This window comes from Cydia strobilella, chromosome 19 (genome assembly GCF_947568885.1).
Source record: "Cydia strobilella chromosome 19, ilCydStro3.1, whole genome shotgun sequence".
Classification (NCBI taxonomy): domain Eukaryota; kingdom Metazoa; phylum Arthropoda; class Insecta; order Lepidoptera; family Tortricidae; genus Cydia; species Cydia strobilella.
Window position 1 is genome coordinate 8477409 of NC_086059.1, and position 14357 is coordinate 8491765.

At 36.6% G+C, this 14357-nt stretch overlaps 1 protein-coding gene across 1 annotated transcript; it reads right to left on the reverse strand.

Moving 5' to 3' along the window:
• Positions 1-423: 423 nt before the first annotated feature.
• Positions 424-8873, reverse strand: LOC134750120 (luciferin 4-monooxygenase-like). Its single transcript, XM_063685227.1, has 10 exons — positions 8718-8873; positions 6744-6951; positions 6151-6349; positions 5467-5589; positions 4151-4325; positions 3391-3531; positions 2926-3060; positions 1917-2147; positions 1295-1460; positions 424-568 (listed from the first exon to the last, which is right to left on the reverse strand). Exons 1-10 carry the CDS (start codon positions 8871-8873, stop codon positions 441-443), a joined length of 1662 nt encoding a protein of 553 aa, XP_063541297.1. The 3' UTR covers positions 424-440.
• Between the last annotated feature and the right edge of the window lie 5484 nt (positions 8874-14357).

The following is a 14357-nucleotide window of genomic DNA, read 5'->3' on the forward strand; positions in this document are numbered from 1 at the left end:
CATGCGCAGTCGCATACTTCTCATATACGAGAAGTAATTTACGTCGTCCGCAAGCCGAGACGCGCTGAACAAAACCATATACCTATACCTATATTAGTTTTAGCTTTAATAGCGGGTTTTGATGACGAATCGATGTTTTGTAAACATTTGGATGAAGTTTGGCCCAATACCTACTCGCTAAACATGGGTGGCATATTTTTAGGCTTCAAACGTGAAATGGAAGTCCTGATAGTTCCCAAGTAACATATTTATTAGCTACTTCAATGGGGAAGGCCGGTGAAAGCTAATTGTAATGGGCGCTGTTCTAGATTTCACAAGTGTCCGTTGGAATCTAATATATGTATGAGATTGTAAGAAATAATAATGATTAAATTTATTTAAACTACAACTAGTCATAATAAATCTTAAAGCATAATTGTAATGTTTGTTGTTTTTTTATTTCATTCAGCTTGCATTTGCAAAGCTATCTCCTTGAGTTTTCTTCGATGAACCTTTGTGGATGCTGTTTGTGGTATTGTGGGCAAGAATATGACCCCTCCTCTCAGCTGTTTTGAGTCTGCCAGATTATCTGTGAAAGAAAATATAAAAATATGTATTATAATTATATCTGTATTGATATTATTGGTACTCGTTAAAAGAGAGAGAGAGATAATGTTTACGGGGCACTTTATATGGAAATTCTATTTGAACTTACTTAATTACCAGTTTTCATTGTACTCGCGTGTGTAGTGCCTACTACAATTATTGTTGCAAACTATCGCTTTCCGGTGAAGGAAAATACAGCGAGGAAACCGACCTAACCATAATAAGGCCTAGTTTTCTCTCTGGGTTGGAAGATTAAATGGCAGGTCCCTGTTGTAAAAACTATTGCCTGAGCCAATTCTTAGGTTTGCGTTACTACAGCAGATCCCGGGCTCTAGCTGCAACCGGGGATAAGATGGGGAGAATTAATTCATAATTTCAGGCGTTAATAGTTCCAGTACTGGGCATAGTCCTCCTCTAGTATCTCCTCAACGACTATTAGTGCTTTGCCCTCATCTAACGGTTCCCTATAATCGTAACCACATCTTCTCCCCTGGCTCCTCTGTTTACAGAGCACATGAAAAGCGCATCTTGCAACATTTGACGACAAACATCGATAGACAATGGATTGTTCGGTTAGCGAATCGTGAAGTACAGGATGTCCAGCGGCTGATTTCCGATTTTTAAAGGCCGTCCCGTCGGATCAAGGTCGCCAGACAAGAACCTATCTGTTTCATCGGCCATAATTTCTACGTGCAAAAGTGACACATACCTTTCACTATTTGTTTGACATCTTCCGCGGTAATATCAGAACCTGGACACCTCACGACACAAGCGACCGGTAACTCCCCACATGTCGGGTCCGGTATACCGGTCACGGCCACGTCTAGTACCCCCGGGAGTTGGCGGATTGTAATCTCCAGTTCCACTGGGGAGATCTGTGGAACACAAAAATAACACTGTCATACGTACCGATCTGATTTGGTTGTAAGTAGTTTATTTCGGTTAGGATCCATGATTTTAGTACTAGGTCTTCATGATGGTTGACCACGGTTTGTTTTCCGGTTAGGGCATTTATTGAACGTATTATGAGCGTAGATAAATATTCTGTTTCTGACTTTCTCATCGTCGTTTAGTAATTACTCACTTTGTGTAACCAAGATGAACAAAACTAAATAAAATGAATATACACGTAATATAAGGTAAACGTCCTAGTACTCGACATACTAATCCTCAATAGTTGACAACGTGTTGTCACCAGATTCTTAATGACGTAAGTTTAAAGATAATATGTACTGCGACAGTGAGCACTCCGTCACCGCGGCACCTTACTGTTGTGTATTTTGCTTCACTTGAGTTAAAACTTTATTTAAAATTACTCCTTTCTTACTTACTTGGTGATTCATATACTTGAGCAGCAATTTAATTCTTTCCACAAAGAAAAAGTTGTAGTTTTCATCCCTGTAGAACATATCACCAGTCTTGAACCATTGGCCTTCAGCAAATGTCTCTTCTGTAGCTTCGGGGTTGTTGTAGTAAAACTTGATCATGCCTGGGCCCTTTAACCAGAGTTCCCCATTTCTGTTTGGCTCATAGATATCTTCTTGGGTCTCGACGTCTATCAACTGGAATTTATAAATTAAAAACTGTAATAGATGTCATATATTAAAGAAAAAGTGACGAAGCCCTCCAGTGGTGAAGGCCGGATTCGAACCGGCGTCTTTAGCTGAACGCCATGAACCCCTAGGCCACCCCGCCACGGCGGTGCCAGTCCGAATTTCTCGACTATATGCCATCTTAGTAAGACTAGGCGTCTTTGACCAGCTCTAAGGTGGAATTTATAAGTTGTTATAAGATAATTTCAGAAAAAACATCTCCATTAAGTATTTTTACGCGACAAATATAATAACGGTTTAAAGTTTCCTATGAAACTTGATGGTGTATGAACGATTTTTGTAAACTATTTTCCATAGCACAAATTATCGTTCTAGGTATTTTGGCTACAATAAAATCAGAACGCCTTAAGAGTTTTTGGGGTTAAACTAGTTTGGTGTCTAATAGAGTAGTCTGGCTAGCAAGTCGTGATACAAAAAAAACATGTTCAATTAAAAATAAATGTCTTATATAAATATATGATCATTGTCAAGAGGGCGCTGTTATTTTCATGTATAGGGTGACAGTTCAGTATAGTATGAAAATATTAGTTCCAGTGAAGTTCCGCAACTTGGCGCGTGATCATAATTATATTCCTGGTCAGGCTTTACCTGGCTAAAAAAATTATATGAAATTAAATGACAGCTTGAAACTGACAGCTTATTTAATAGGCCTAATTTATGCCATATAAAGAATTTGAAAAACCCGACCCGATTCGCTGGTTAAACAACATTACATGTGGAAACTCACTCTGTATTGATGGCAGCCGATGGGTTTTCCAGCGGGGGCGGAGCCAGGAGGGTTCATACCTTCGTCTATGAATGCTATTGTTGTTACCTCGCTCATGCCGTACGCATTCAGGACCTCGGTGTTGGGCAAAATTTTCTAAAACGAATCAGATAGGCTATAATTATTATTGAGTCTATTAAAAGAAAAGTGTGTTTAAGTACCTATGGGTTAAATATCAACGAGTCTTGTAACATATTTACAAATCAATACTTAGACCTAGCTACATTTACCTACTACATATTTGGCTCAAACGCCTCAAACACAGTACAGAGAAAAGTCTCTTCCGTGGATAATACAAACAATAAAAGTTAACGACCCGGTTACGTTTATCTAATGTGAGTCTCGACATTTATTGTATTCAAAGGAAATAAATAAATCCACATTAATAAAGAAATACCATTGACTATGGTTCGGCGAGGTTAATACCTTGATGTCCGTAATTAAGTCGGCCGGCACAGCGCTCCCTGCCAGCATCAGCGTCTCCAGGCAGCTCAAGTCACACTGCTCGTGTTCACCAGGGGTTAAGAGTGTGTTCATAAACGTCGGACTTAGTATTGTGAAGGTAGGCTGAAAGATAACTACTTGTAAACATCACGGACGACCTGTCGCTAAAGTCACTCGTGTAAAAATTGTGCATATTTTGACGGATTTCTAGTACCCATACCAATCGAATTTTAAAAGACCGCTTACATACATATAGGTATATCAAAGGTGGCGCTTTAGCATACTAGGGTACAAACTTTTTAGAACCAAAAATGTGAAAAAGATTTTACTTTTACTAAAACAAAACTACTTTCACTAATTACTACCACAAGTGAACCATATAAATACCTAAATAAGGTATATTTTTGTTTAATATTTTTTTAGTAATTAGTGAGTTTTGGTTGTCACCTGACGATATGTTGGCAACTAAGTAGTGAGGTTTCAAGGTTTTAAGCCACCGAAGGCACTACGATTCTAAGGCTTCGAACAATAGTAAGGAAATATAAAGCTCAAAATGTTACCCAGAAGCTGGGTGTTAATTACTTAGATAACGATTCCGAACATCGACAAATAGTATTATGGCACAAAATAAACTGTGACAAATCACAGCCCAAGTTCGCTATGATATTTTATTTTCTTTTTTAGTTTGTCGACGCTCTTACTTTAGGATGCTTTTGGACAACAACAAGAGCAACGTACAAACCTTGTAAGTGTTGATGAGATCATAAGCGTGCTGCTGCGTCAAAGATTGCGATGTCTGCAGCCTCGTGTATTGGAGGATTGGAGACATCAAGAAGTTGATGAGTGCCGTCAGCCACTGCAGCGGTGATCCGATCATTATCATCTTCGTGGGGTGTGGGAATTGTGTGTGTCGAATCCTTAGGAGTAATTAAAAATTGAGGTCAAAATAATAATAGGGCCATATAATACGAAGCTGTGTATGTGTATAAGGACTAAAATTAATTAAATTAAAAACAACGAGATAATTAAATTAAAAGTGGTTGCAGAACCATCTAGCAGAACCAATTCGAGTTGTATGAACCAATATATCCTTGGTTCCTTGGAGCTTGGGACGGATGTTGGTGTGGGATGCTACCTGCGTAGACACACTGGCACCGTCCCACCTCCAACGGACTAATGTAAAAGCGGGCGGAGCGGCGGAAAGCGCCGAAATTTTAAAACGTAATAAATATAAGAGCCTCGGTAGAGAGTATCATTTCGTTCCATTTGGAGTTGAAACTCTAGGTCCATGGGGTCCCAGCGCGCATAAGTTGTTTGCAGAAATCGCGAAGCGTCTGGTTGACGTAACTGGTGACCGAAGAGCTGGCGGCTTTCTCGCACAACGTATCAGCATTGCGATACAGCGGGGAAATGCCGCCAGCATCCTTGGTACAATGCCTCAAGGGCCTATTTTAGATTTAAGCTAGTTATTAATTTCATTTACGTAGTTAAGTACCACTGTATATATCTTGTATGTAAATAAATTCGAGTTAAAATGATGATTACTTGTAAGTCTTCAAGACAGTAAGACGTGTTAAGACAGTCGCGTAAAATTGGCTCAAACAATACAATGCTTTCTAAATATAAATTATTTAAAATTCCATATACAGTCGAAGGCAAAATATCGATCCAGACAAATGGCTCATAAATATGTGAACACGACTTTATTGTCTAAGGTGTAAGAGCGTACAAATATTTTTGAAACTTTGGGAATGTAACTATATTTATTTATGCCCTTGACTACACATATATATATGTGGAAGCTTGTAATTTGCATTTAGTAGATAAGTATATTACTATGTATATTAGGCAGTAAGCATCCCGAATAAAATAAAATAAAATATATTATCCATGTATTTATACATCTGTTTATACATCACTTTAGGTATATATATCTCATTGTACTATCTTACTTAATATTTCCTTTTACCTTCCCAATCAATGTGATTGGGAAGGTAAAAGGTAAAAGTGCTGAATTTATAATTGTAATCCCAAATAAATATTATAGCTACTTCTTACCAAAGATAAGGTAAAGAGATCGACAAATTCTTGTGAGTGGCGGCAGCGCCTTTAGGCAATCCGGTGGTTCCACTAGTGGCGATCAACAGTGCGACGGTGTCATCCGGGTCGAAATCTGTAGGCCTGCACAAAAACAATCATTATCAACATCATTGTAGCTTTTTGTCGCCCACTGCTGAACATAGCCCTCATCCACTAATGCCGGTCTTGAGCTAGTCTTATCCAGAAATGCCCCGCGATCTTTCGAATGTTATCCAACCGAACAGCTAACCGACGCCCAGGCACTTCTTTGATCCAAAAGGAAACACAGTAATAATATAAATGAAGGTTCTAAGGTTTTGCATTTTAATAATGTCATAATTATACAGATTTTGTGTTCTCATAATTTGACTTTTCTATTTCCGAGAGTAGATTGAATTTACAATCTAGGTATAATGTATCGAGGTTTAGATATATCCTACAACTACGTAAGGATAGGTGTAGCCAGTTTAGAATGAAAGGTTCAAATATTCTCAATTTTCGCGTACAAAAGAGGCATAATTTTTTTCTGTCTGTGTATGACCTTAATAGAACATGTCGCTAGGTTAGGTACTATAAGTTTACTCGCACTTACACCATCCTGTGTTCGCAAAGTATCGTTTTTATAATAAATGGTTTTAAATTGATTGGAATAGCAAAACTCACTTAAATTCCTCAACAGGGCTATTATCTCCATACGTTTCCAAGAACTCAGGAAAGCTACAGAGATAATCCCCTTTGTCAAAGGTGACTATGAAGGCATCCGACTCGATTCCATTCAGAGCTATCTGCACGTCTGGGGCTCGGTCGCTCTGGCAGAAGATTACCTTCGGCCTCGACACATCAAAGGTGCCTTGGAGTTCCTCTAAAACAGATAACTTTATGCATTACGAGTATCAGTTAACAATGTAATAAGATGGCAGCATTAGAAATATTTAGGTCAGTTTTAGAGATTGTGTTCTTAAAACTGCCACCAAACTCAGTTGGCAAGAGTCGGACACTGGTGCAGTGTGGTTCTAATTGGTGTTTAATATGAATAGAGAGCCAAACAAATTATAAACCAGCAGTTATTTAATAAATATTTAGATAAATTAACTATGGTAGGAGTCCAAGAATCGTTCCCATGTGTGACAATTTAACCATATTTCAAAGTTAAATGGATGATTTTAGTTATTAACATACGAGTAAAACAGTTGATATTTTTCCCTCTGCCGGATTACCTAAAAGCTATTTCAAAGTAATTAAAATTGTATACTCACTAACACTCAAAGTTCTGTCAATAGCAGACGCTATGATCCCCAGGTACAAGGCCGCATAGAACGGTATAGCCAGGTCGATGTGGCTGGGAGCCATGAGGATCATGATGTCCCCATGTTGAAGACCTAGATTTTTGAGAGCAACGGCGCAGCGTACTGTCCTCTCGAGGGCTGAACCACTGGTTTCGGATTCACCTGTCACTCCATCAATCTAAAATACAGTAGGTTAATCTTCAGAAAATTAAGTGAAATTGTAAAAATATATTTAACCATAATCGGCATAGTATCTTCGTAAGCAGGTAGGACTGCTTACGAAAAACCTCTTTCATTATTGTTAGATAATACAAACTTTAAAGTCACGTTCGAAACGTCAGGTCAAATAATAAAAGTAAGTGCACGCGATTAAGTCCGGTTTTAGTTTAAATTGTAAGTGAAAATCGTATTAGTTTAAATGAATATAACCTACCTATAGCTATAGGTATAGTACCTATATACCTTATAGCATCTTTATAGAAAAACGGTTTATCTCTTTCGAAAAAACCTTCTGAACTACGCTGCTTTTACTACACACTTTAAGAGTTTAGGAGTTAGCGTTCTAATCATGTTCTAATAGTGAGTGAGATCATCATCACATCATACGGGTCATTCAATTATTATTAGGGTTCCGTACCTCAAAAGGAAAAAAACAAAACCCTTATAGGATCACTCGTGCGTCTGTCTGTCTGTCTGTCTGTCCGTCTGTCACAGCCTATTTTCTCCGAAACTAATGGACCAATTAAGTTGAAATTTGGTACACATATGTAAGTTTGTGACCCGAAGACGGACATGTAACGTAAACAAATGAATTTGAAACATAGAGGCCACTTTTGGGGGGTAAATGAAAAAGAAAAAAAAAAGTTTTTTAAACTATATCGTGTTATATATTAAATGAAAGATAGGTCCATGGGGTCCCAGCGCGCATAAGTTGTTTGCAGAAATCGCGAAGCGTCTGGTTGACGTAACTGGTGACCGAAGAGCTGGCAGCTTTCTCGCACAATGTATCAGCATTGCGATACAGCGGGGAAATGCCGCCAGCATCCTTGGTACAATGCCTCAAGGGCCTATTTTAGATTTAAGCTAGTTATTAATTTCGTTTACGTAGTACCACTGTATATATCTTGTATGTAAATAAATTTGTAATAATGAAAGAGCTCATTGTGAGAATCTCAAATATATATATTTTATAATTTTAGGATAAACAATTTAGAAGTTATTCAAGAAAATAGGCAAAAAATGAACATTCCCCCCTTTATCTCCGAAACTACTGGGTTTAAAATTTTGACAAAAATACACAAAATAGATCTTTACCTATAGATTACAGGAAAATCTATTAGAAATTGCAGTCAAGCGTGAGTCGGACTTAATTACATAGTTTTTGATCCGACCCCTACGGGTTTTTTAAAGACATTTCACTCACGTTTCACATAAAAAATACATTGTTTAAATTGTATAATGTACGGAACCCTTGGAACGCGAGTCCGACTCGAACTTGGTTTTTTTCAGTTTTCGCAGATTTTGATAAACTTTGGTGTATAGATAGAGTTCCTTATTCTGTACAACATAAGCGCAATTTCACTGTATGTTCTACAAAATCTTGCACTGAGTTACGGAAAACATGGAATTTTCCGTAACTCAATGCGATTTTTCATACATTTTTTGTCCTATTTCGTGTTTATTCCGATCAGAATAAGGAGCTTTTCAAACCTACCAATTTTTATCCAAATCTGACAAAAAAGAAAATCGACAAAAAAATAAAAAGGGGGCCCATATAGATAGTCATAGAGCTAGCAGGCTAGTCTAGCCGAGAAAACTTGTAAGAAACTCAAACTTTAAGACTGTTTTAGGTCACTTAGCCGACCTTGTTAAATTGTTCCATTAGTATAATTTTAATTCAATGTCTTTGAATCGGATGTAAATTATCTATAGACTAATATTTACTTGCATGACGAAGTCCGGTGCATCTTTAAAGCTTTGCAGCAAAATTTTTCCGAGATGGTGGCGGTCCGTCGGAATTCCGGATTCAGCCACGATTCGGGAAGTGAGGTCGTTCATAAACCAATGCACTGAGTCGTTGACCCTCCTTCGTGGATACATATTCTGCGGTAAAATTAAAATGCTGTCTCCTAACTCGAGTATGATAAATTTAATACATAGTATTTAATTATACGAACGGGTCTACAGCGATTTAATTTCCAGGCCAGATTTGGGGAGCAGTGATTCAAATGTTGAAACCAGCGGATATATCTTCGGACCAGAGTGCGGATATTGTGAGTGTTGTGTGTCGTGCCGTGGACTTAAACATTAAACTTTAACGGGTAGTTGCAATTTCCGTGTCTATCCCGAACATTTTTTAGAGTAATTTCGGGTAGGTTGTTTAGTGTTGTCTACTTAGATCTCCGTTGTCATTTAGCTAGGACGTCACGTCAGTCTTTCCGTGACCACAGCTGGTGCAACTCAGCTGAAACCTCGGAATTTAAGGTAAAAATAATAAAATTAAACAACGAAAATAAAAATAGTATAATTAAATATGTGTTCAAAATGCGAGTTTTATTGATACAGTTTTCATAATGTTAGTTACTGTCAGATCAATATCAGAGCGTTATTGTTCTCCTAGTTTCTTTGTACCAATTATTGATTAAGTCTTTCTCTGGGTCCCCGATTACCACCAAACTATCAGAAATATCATTGAAATTTAGAGAAACTTCGACAAAACTTTGTCCATATCGAGAAATCAGACGGTTGAACATATCGGTTATTTTCGTAATAATGATTTCCGGATTTTGGCTTATTGTACAGAGTTCAATAAAATTCCTAGTGTTTGAAAGTAGTTTTTCACATCACCAATTCGAAAAAGGGGTTTTTCTTCCCTGCTAGAAGGAATCAAAGTGGCACTGGTCGCTCCTGCTAGAAGGGATCAAATAAGTAACACTTTTCTGCTCTAGGACACTATTTTTAATTTTTTTGCACATTATTTTTTTAGCTTAAATAATATTTTTAAACATCATAATTACCTCATAGGTGATGCGAAAAGTTGTATGTGTCACATTGTAGCAAAATTATTTCCATCTTGGGCGTAACACACTTGGATCCCTTACTACGCTTAGGATTCTACTTTTGAATCCCTTGTTACTCTCGGGATTCTATTATAGAATGCTTCGCTTCGTTTAGGATTCATTTATCGGGTCTATCGCGAATTTATTTTGTTACCTTTATTTACCGACGTTTCGACAGGTTTCACTGGTCGTTAGCCGCGACCACGACCAGTGAAACCTGTGCCGAAACGTCGGTAAATAATAAAGGTAACAAAATATTGTCTCCGGTTACCGCGATAGTTACTCATGAAATAAAACTATGAAAAACGCTATTTGTTGCCGGTCCCATATTGGGATACCCTACTACAATTTAGGAGGGAATTAAATCTCCTAGGGTCCGTGGTGTAGTAGGGTTGAAGCCGGCGTAGTTTTTATCGCGTATATATATATATCTTTACTTGAAAATAATTGTAGTGTATAACTAGCCTTATGAACCGATTTTGCATGTACAACCAGCCTTAAAGTTTGTAGTCTATGATTGTTCATTATTTTAGTATGTGGGTATTTTTGCACTTTGTAATTTTGCCTCAGTCACCCGTTGACCACGAACGCTGTAAAGGGTTCGAAATGTCGGGATGTATTATAAATTCAATATATGCGATATAATCCGTTTTTCATAGTTTTATTTCAAAGGTAACAAAATTAATTCGGGATAGACCCGATAAATGTCATTTAATATGTGTTCAAAGCGCGAAGGTTTTAAATGTTATATATATATATATATATATTACCTACATTAAAACTTCGGTACTTATAAGTTTTTGACACTTACCTTAAAAGCAATTCAATCTAGTTACTTGAAATAATACGCCAAAACTCAACAAAAGGGTGACAATACCTACGTCCAGTCCGAAGACCGATTGTTTTGCATCTAAGGAAACTAGTCACAATAATACTTCCGACCTTAAAGGTAATGTGGCTCTAAGGGCGTGTACATAGTGGAGTATATATATTGTTTCCTAAAAAAATAATTCTATAATATACGATTTGTCACTACTAAGTACCCCAAATTGACATAGAGCCAAATAAATTCAATGCGCTTGCTTGACAAATGAAAATCTCATAGAAATTGCTTGTTACAAAAACTAGGCGTTTTCTGAGTGCATTTGTTTTCTATAGGGATGTTGACCATAGCAGGGAATATTAGAATGCTGAAAATCATATTTTGTAAGTGTAAATATGCGTAATAAATTATTAAAAATAATTAAAAGTATTTAAAATAATGCCTAGCATCACGTGACTGCAAACATTCATTGATGAATTGATGATCAACCTGAGGATATAACTCAAAAGCATCGAATTACTTTGTCACTCTTGTGGATAAAATGAAACTTTCTCATTAGTTTTTGAAGAATAAAGAGAGACGTTAAGAGCAAGTGTGGTGAAAATTATATTAAGTGTTTTATAAAGGAAGTGTGACATCAGCCTGTTGGTTAATAATTCATACACTACACTAACGACCGGGTAGCGGGCGGTACTCGCGAAATGATAGCTTTGTTACCGAAGAAAATTACACTCATCAAATATTTAAGAAGTTCTCAAAGAATAGACTCCTTAAATGGGACTAGTTGATTCCCAAGGATGCCTAAAATTAGTCTCAAGGCAATTAGCTTTTAAGAGCAAGTAGTGTGGTGAAAAATCTATTACCTAAGTGTTTTATAAAGCAAGTGTGACATCAGCCTGTTGGTTAATAATTCATACACTAACGACCGGGTAGCGGGCGGTACTCGCGAAAATGATAGCTTTGTTACCAAAGAAAATTACACTCATTAAATATTTAAGGAGGTCTCACAGAATAGACTTCTTAAATGGGATTATTTGATTCCCAAGGATACCTAAAATTAGTCTCAAGGCAATTTATGACACTACTTAAGTAGGTAAGTAACTTAAAAAAGTTTTGAATTTGTTTATAGTTACATTGTAGTTAGCTGAGGAAACAATAACATGCGCCGATTACTCAAACCGTTTGTATGGCAAACCGAAGTGTTAATTATTTGGATATATAATAAATAAATAAATAAATACCATAGCGATATTCTCTCATAAATTGAATAAGTCCCACGACAAGCTCAAGAAGAGGCTTGTGTTGTGGATACTCAGACAACGATATAATTAATATACAAATACTTAAATACATAGAAGTTATTTGGATTTGAAATAGTTAAGGGTAATGGTTATTTTGATAGAATTTTATGACACAGGCATAAGAAGTAGGTATATTTATTAATGATCGCAAGGCAGCACGATTTTTTCAAATTTCCTCCTGCATGAATTATCTTTCATGCAGGAGCAATCTTACCTTCCTGAATCTGCGATCAAGTTTGGGAACGCCAACGCTTCTAACCGACATAGTTCTATAATTGTTTAGGTCTTCGTACTGAAAATATACATACAGGTATGAGGTAGTATACTGCATAACAACAAATTACAAAAACTCAGTCAAACTTGAGTTGGTCATAAGGAAAACATTTAAAACCATGTAAAAATTGTTCAATGGTACGGAACCCTTCGTACGCGATTCTGTCTCCCACTGTGCCGGTTTTCTATGGAGAAAATGCATATTATTGTATTCCGACACACATAGGTACCTATTTATTCGGTAACTCACCTTCAAAACCAAATGGCCTACCGCGAAAACAGAAAAATTATTATCTGTATCTCTCGCTCTTGTATATTATTCGAGCGATATTGAGGCAGATAACGTAATTTCGATTTTTGCAGTAGGCTCTTTTGTTTTTAAATACTTTCATTGCAGTGTCCAGTCTAGGAAAGTAAATATTCACCACGCATATCATTTCACCAGCGGCCCCGCTATCATATTAAATTACTGAACATATGTACTTAAGCATCATGAATTATTGTCAATAGGCATGCACTTATCATATTATAACGTAAATGTAATCATTGTCATAAATCAAAGACACCGTGAATTATAGGAATAGGAAAACCTGTTATACATAATATGGCTTAATTAAACTATTCAAAACGTGCCGGACTTGCATTGTACCAAGAAGTTTTCAAAGTAGCCAAGTTTCTATAGGAAAACTTCTCAGAAATTTTAATTTAGCAAAACAATGAGAATATATGTCTAGACCTTAATAAATACAGGCTTTATTACTTAGATACTCCTTCTGCCTGTCTAATTAACATGTGATATATAATTATTGAATAATTCCCACAGGAATATTTCTGAATGGAAACTTGCTTTAAATTCTTGTGTAAGTTTCCAGAAACTTCCGAGAATGCTCCTGCAATATTGAGAATATTCTGTTATTTACTTGCACAATGCTAAGCCGGGCAAAGGTACAACTTACTTATGGGTATGAGACATGTCTTCAATCTTCCCCAAATCGAGTGTTGTATTAGCTATAAACCCGAGAAGCGTTTCAAGTAAAATTAAATTATTTCAAGCTATAATATTAAAACTGGTCACTCAGTGAAACAGGTCATACGGCTAATGGGAACACAACATACACACACTTTTTTTTAAATTCCTTACCTTATTCTCGCGCAGTAAAGTCCACGTTAACATTTATTTCAAATGGCACTTACGGTGTTTTGCGTGGTGAGGTAGAAGTTGGAATAAAGCTGATATGGCTAGATTTAATTAAATCTTAAGCATCGCGCGCATAGACGTAAATGTCTGTTCAATAATAACCAGGAATATTAATAGCCATTACCTGACATTATTTATTTATTATATAATTACTTGGACTGTAAAAGGTTTATTTTATATTCTAGGTTACATATTCTTAACACAACATTTATAATTATACACAGATTGCCTATTATAATTATGTATTATAAAAAACATAACCATGACATCTTCCAGATACTAAAAAATTGAACTGGGAAGCTTCTTGGCAAATCTTTCTTTTCCCCCCCATTGGTTCCAGTTTTCGAACTGCAAGAAATCTACTTCACATAATTATACATGTGTCTGTATGATTATCACGAATGTATTGTTTAAACTATTTCTTAATGTAAATCATAAGACCAGCTGGCTTGGTTGCCCTGAAAACCAGCGCCATGGCTAAATATCTTAGTCATCGGCATATGCTGAGTGGCATCCATTTTGGTGTTAGAATATATTAGAATAAGATGTAATAGGTTAAGTTTTATATTATACACCAAATAAAGTATTTCTATTTCTATAAAAGTGAAGTGTGATTCAGCCTTCATATAGGTACTTTTGAAATATGTAATAGTCTGCTTAGATGATGAATAACAGTAGCAAATTTGCACGATGCCCTTAACGGGCAGAATACAAGGTGGGGTAAGACTATCACTTGACTTATATCCACCGGGATATGGAGCGTGATTACCTTTTGTATTGATTTCGAGCTCCCGATATACGTACTTATAAGTCTTGTGAAACTAACCGTGATTCATTCAAAAATGGATGGATCACTTGTATTGAAGGCTCATACTATTAGTCTTGCCCCGAGCAAAATAAACTATGTTAGTCTTACCCCACCTTACCTTA

Coding starts and splice junctions, on each gene's coding strand:
- LOC134750120 (XM_063685227.1), bottom strand. CDS start 8,873: ATGTATCCACGAAGGAGGGTCAACGACTCAGTGCATTGGTTTATGAAC. Junction 5,590..6,150: donor AGCCCTGTTGAGGAATTTAA/GTGAGTTTTGCT, acceptor GTTTTTGTGCAG/GCCTACAGATTTCGACCCGG. Junction 3,061..3,390: donor ACTTAATTACGGACATCAAG/GTATTAACCTCG, acceptor GATTCGTTTTAG/AAAATTTTGCCCAACACCGA.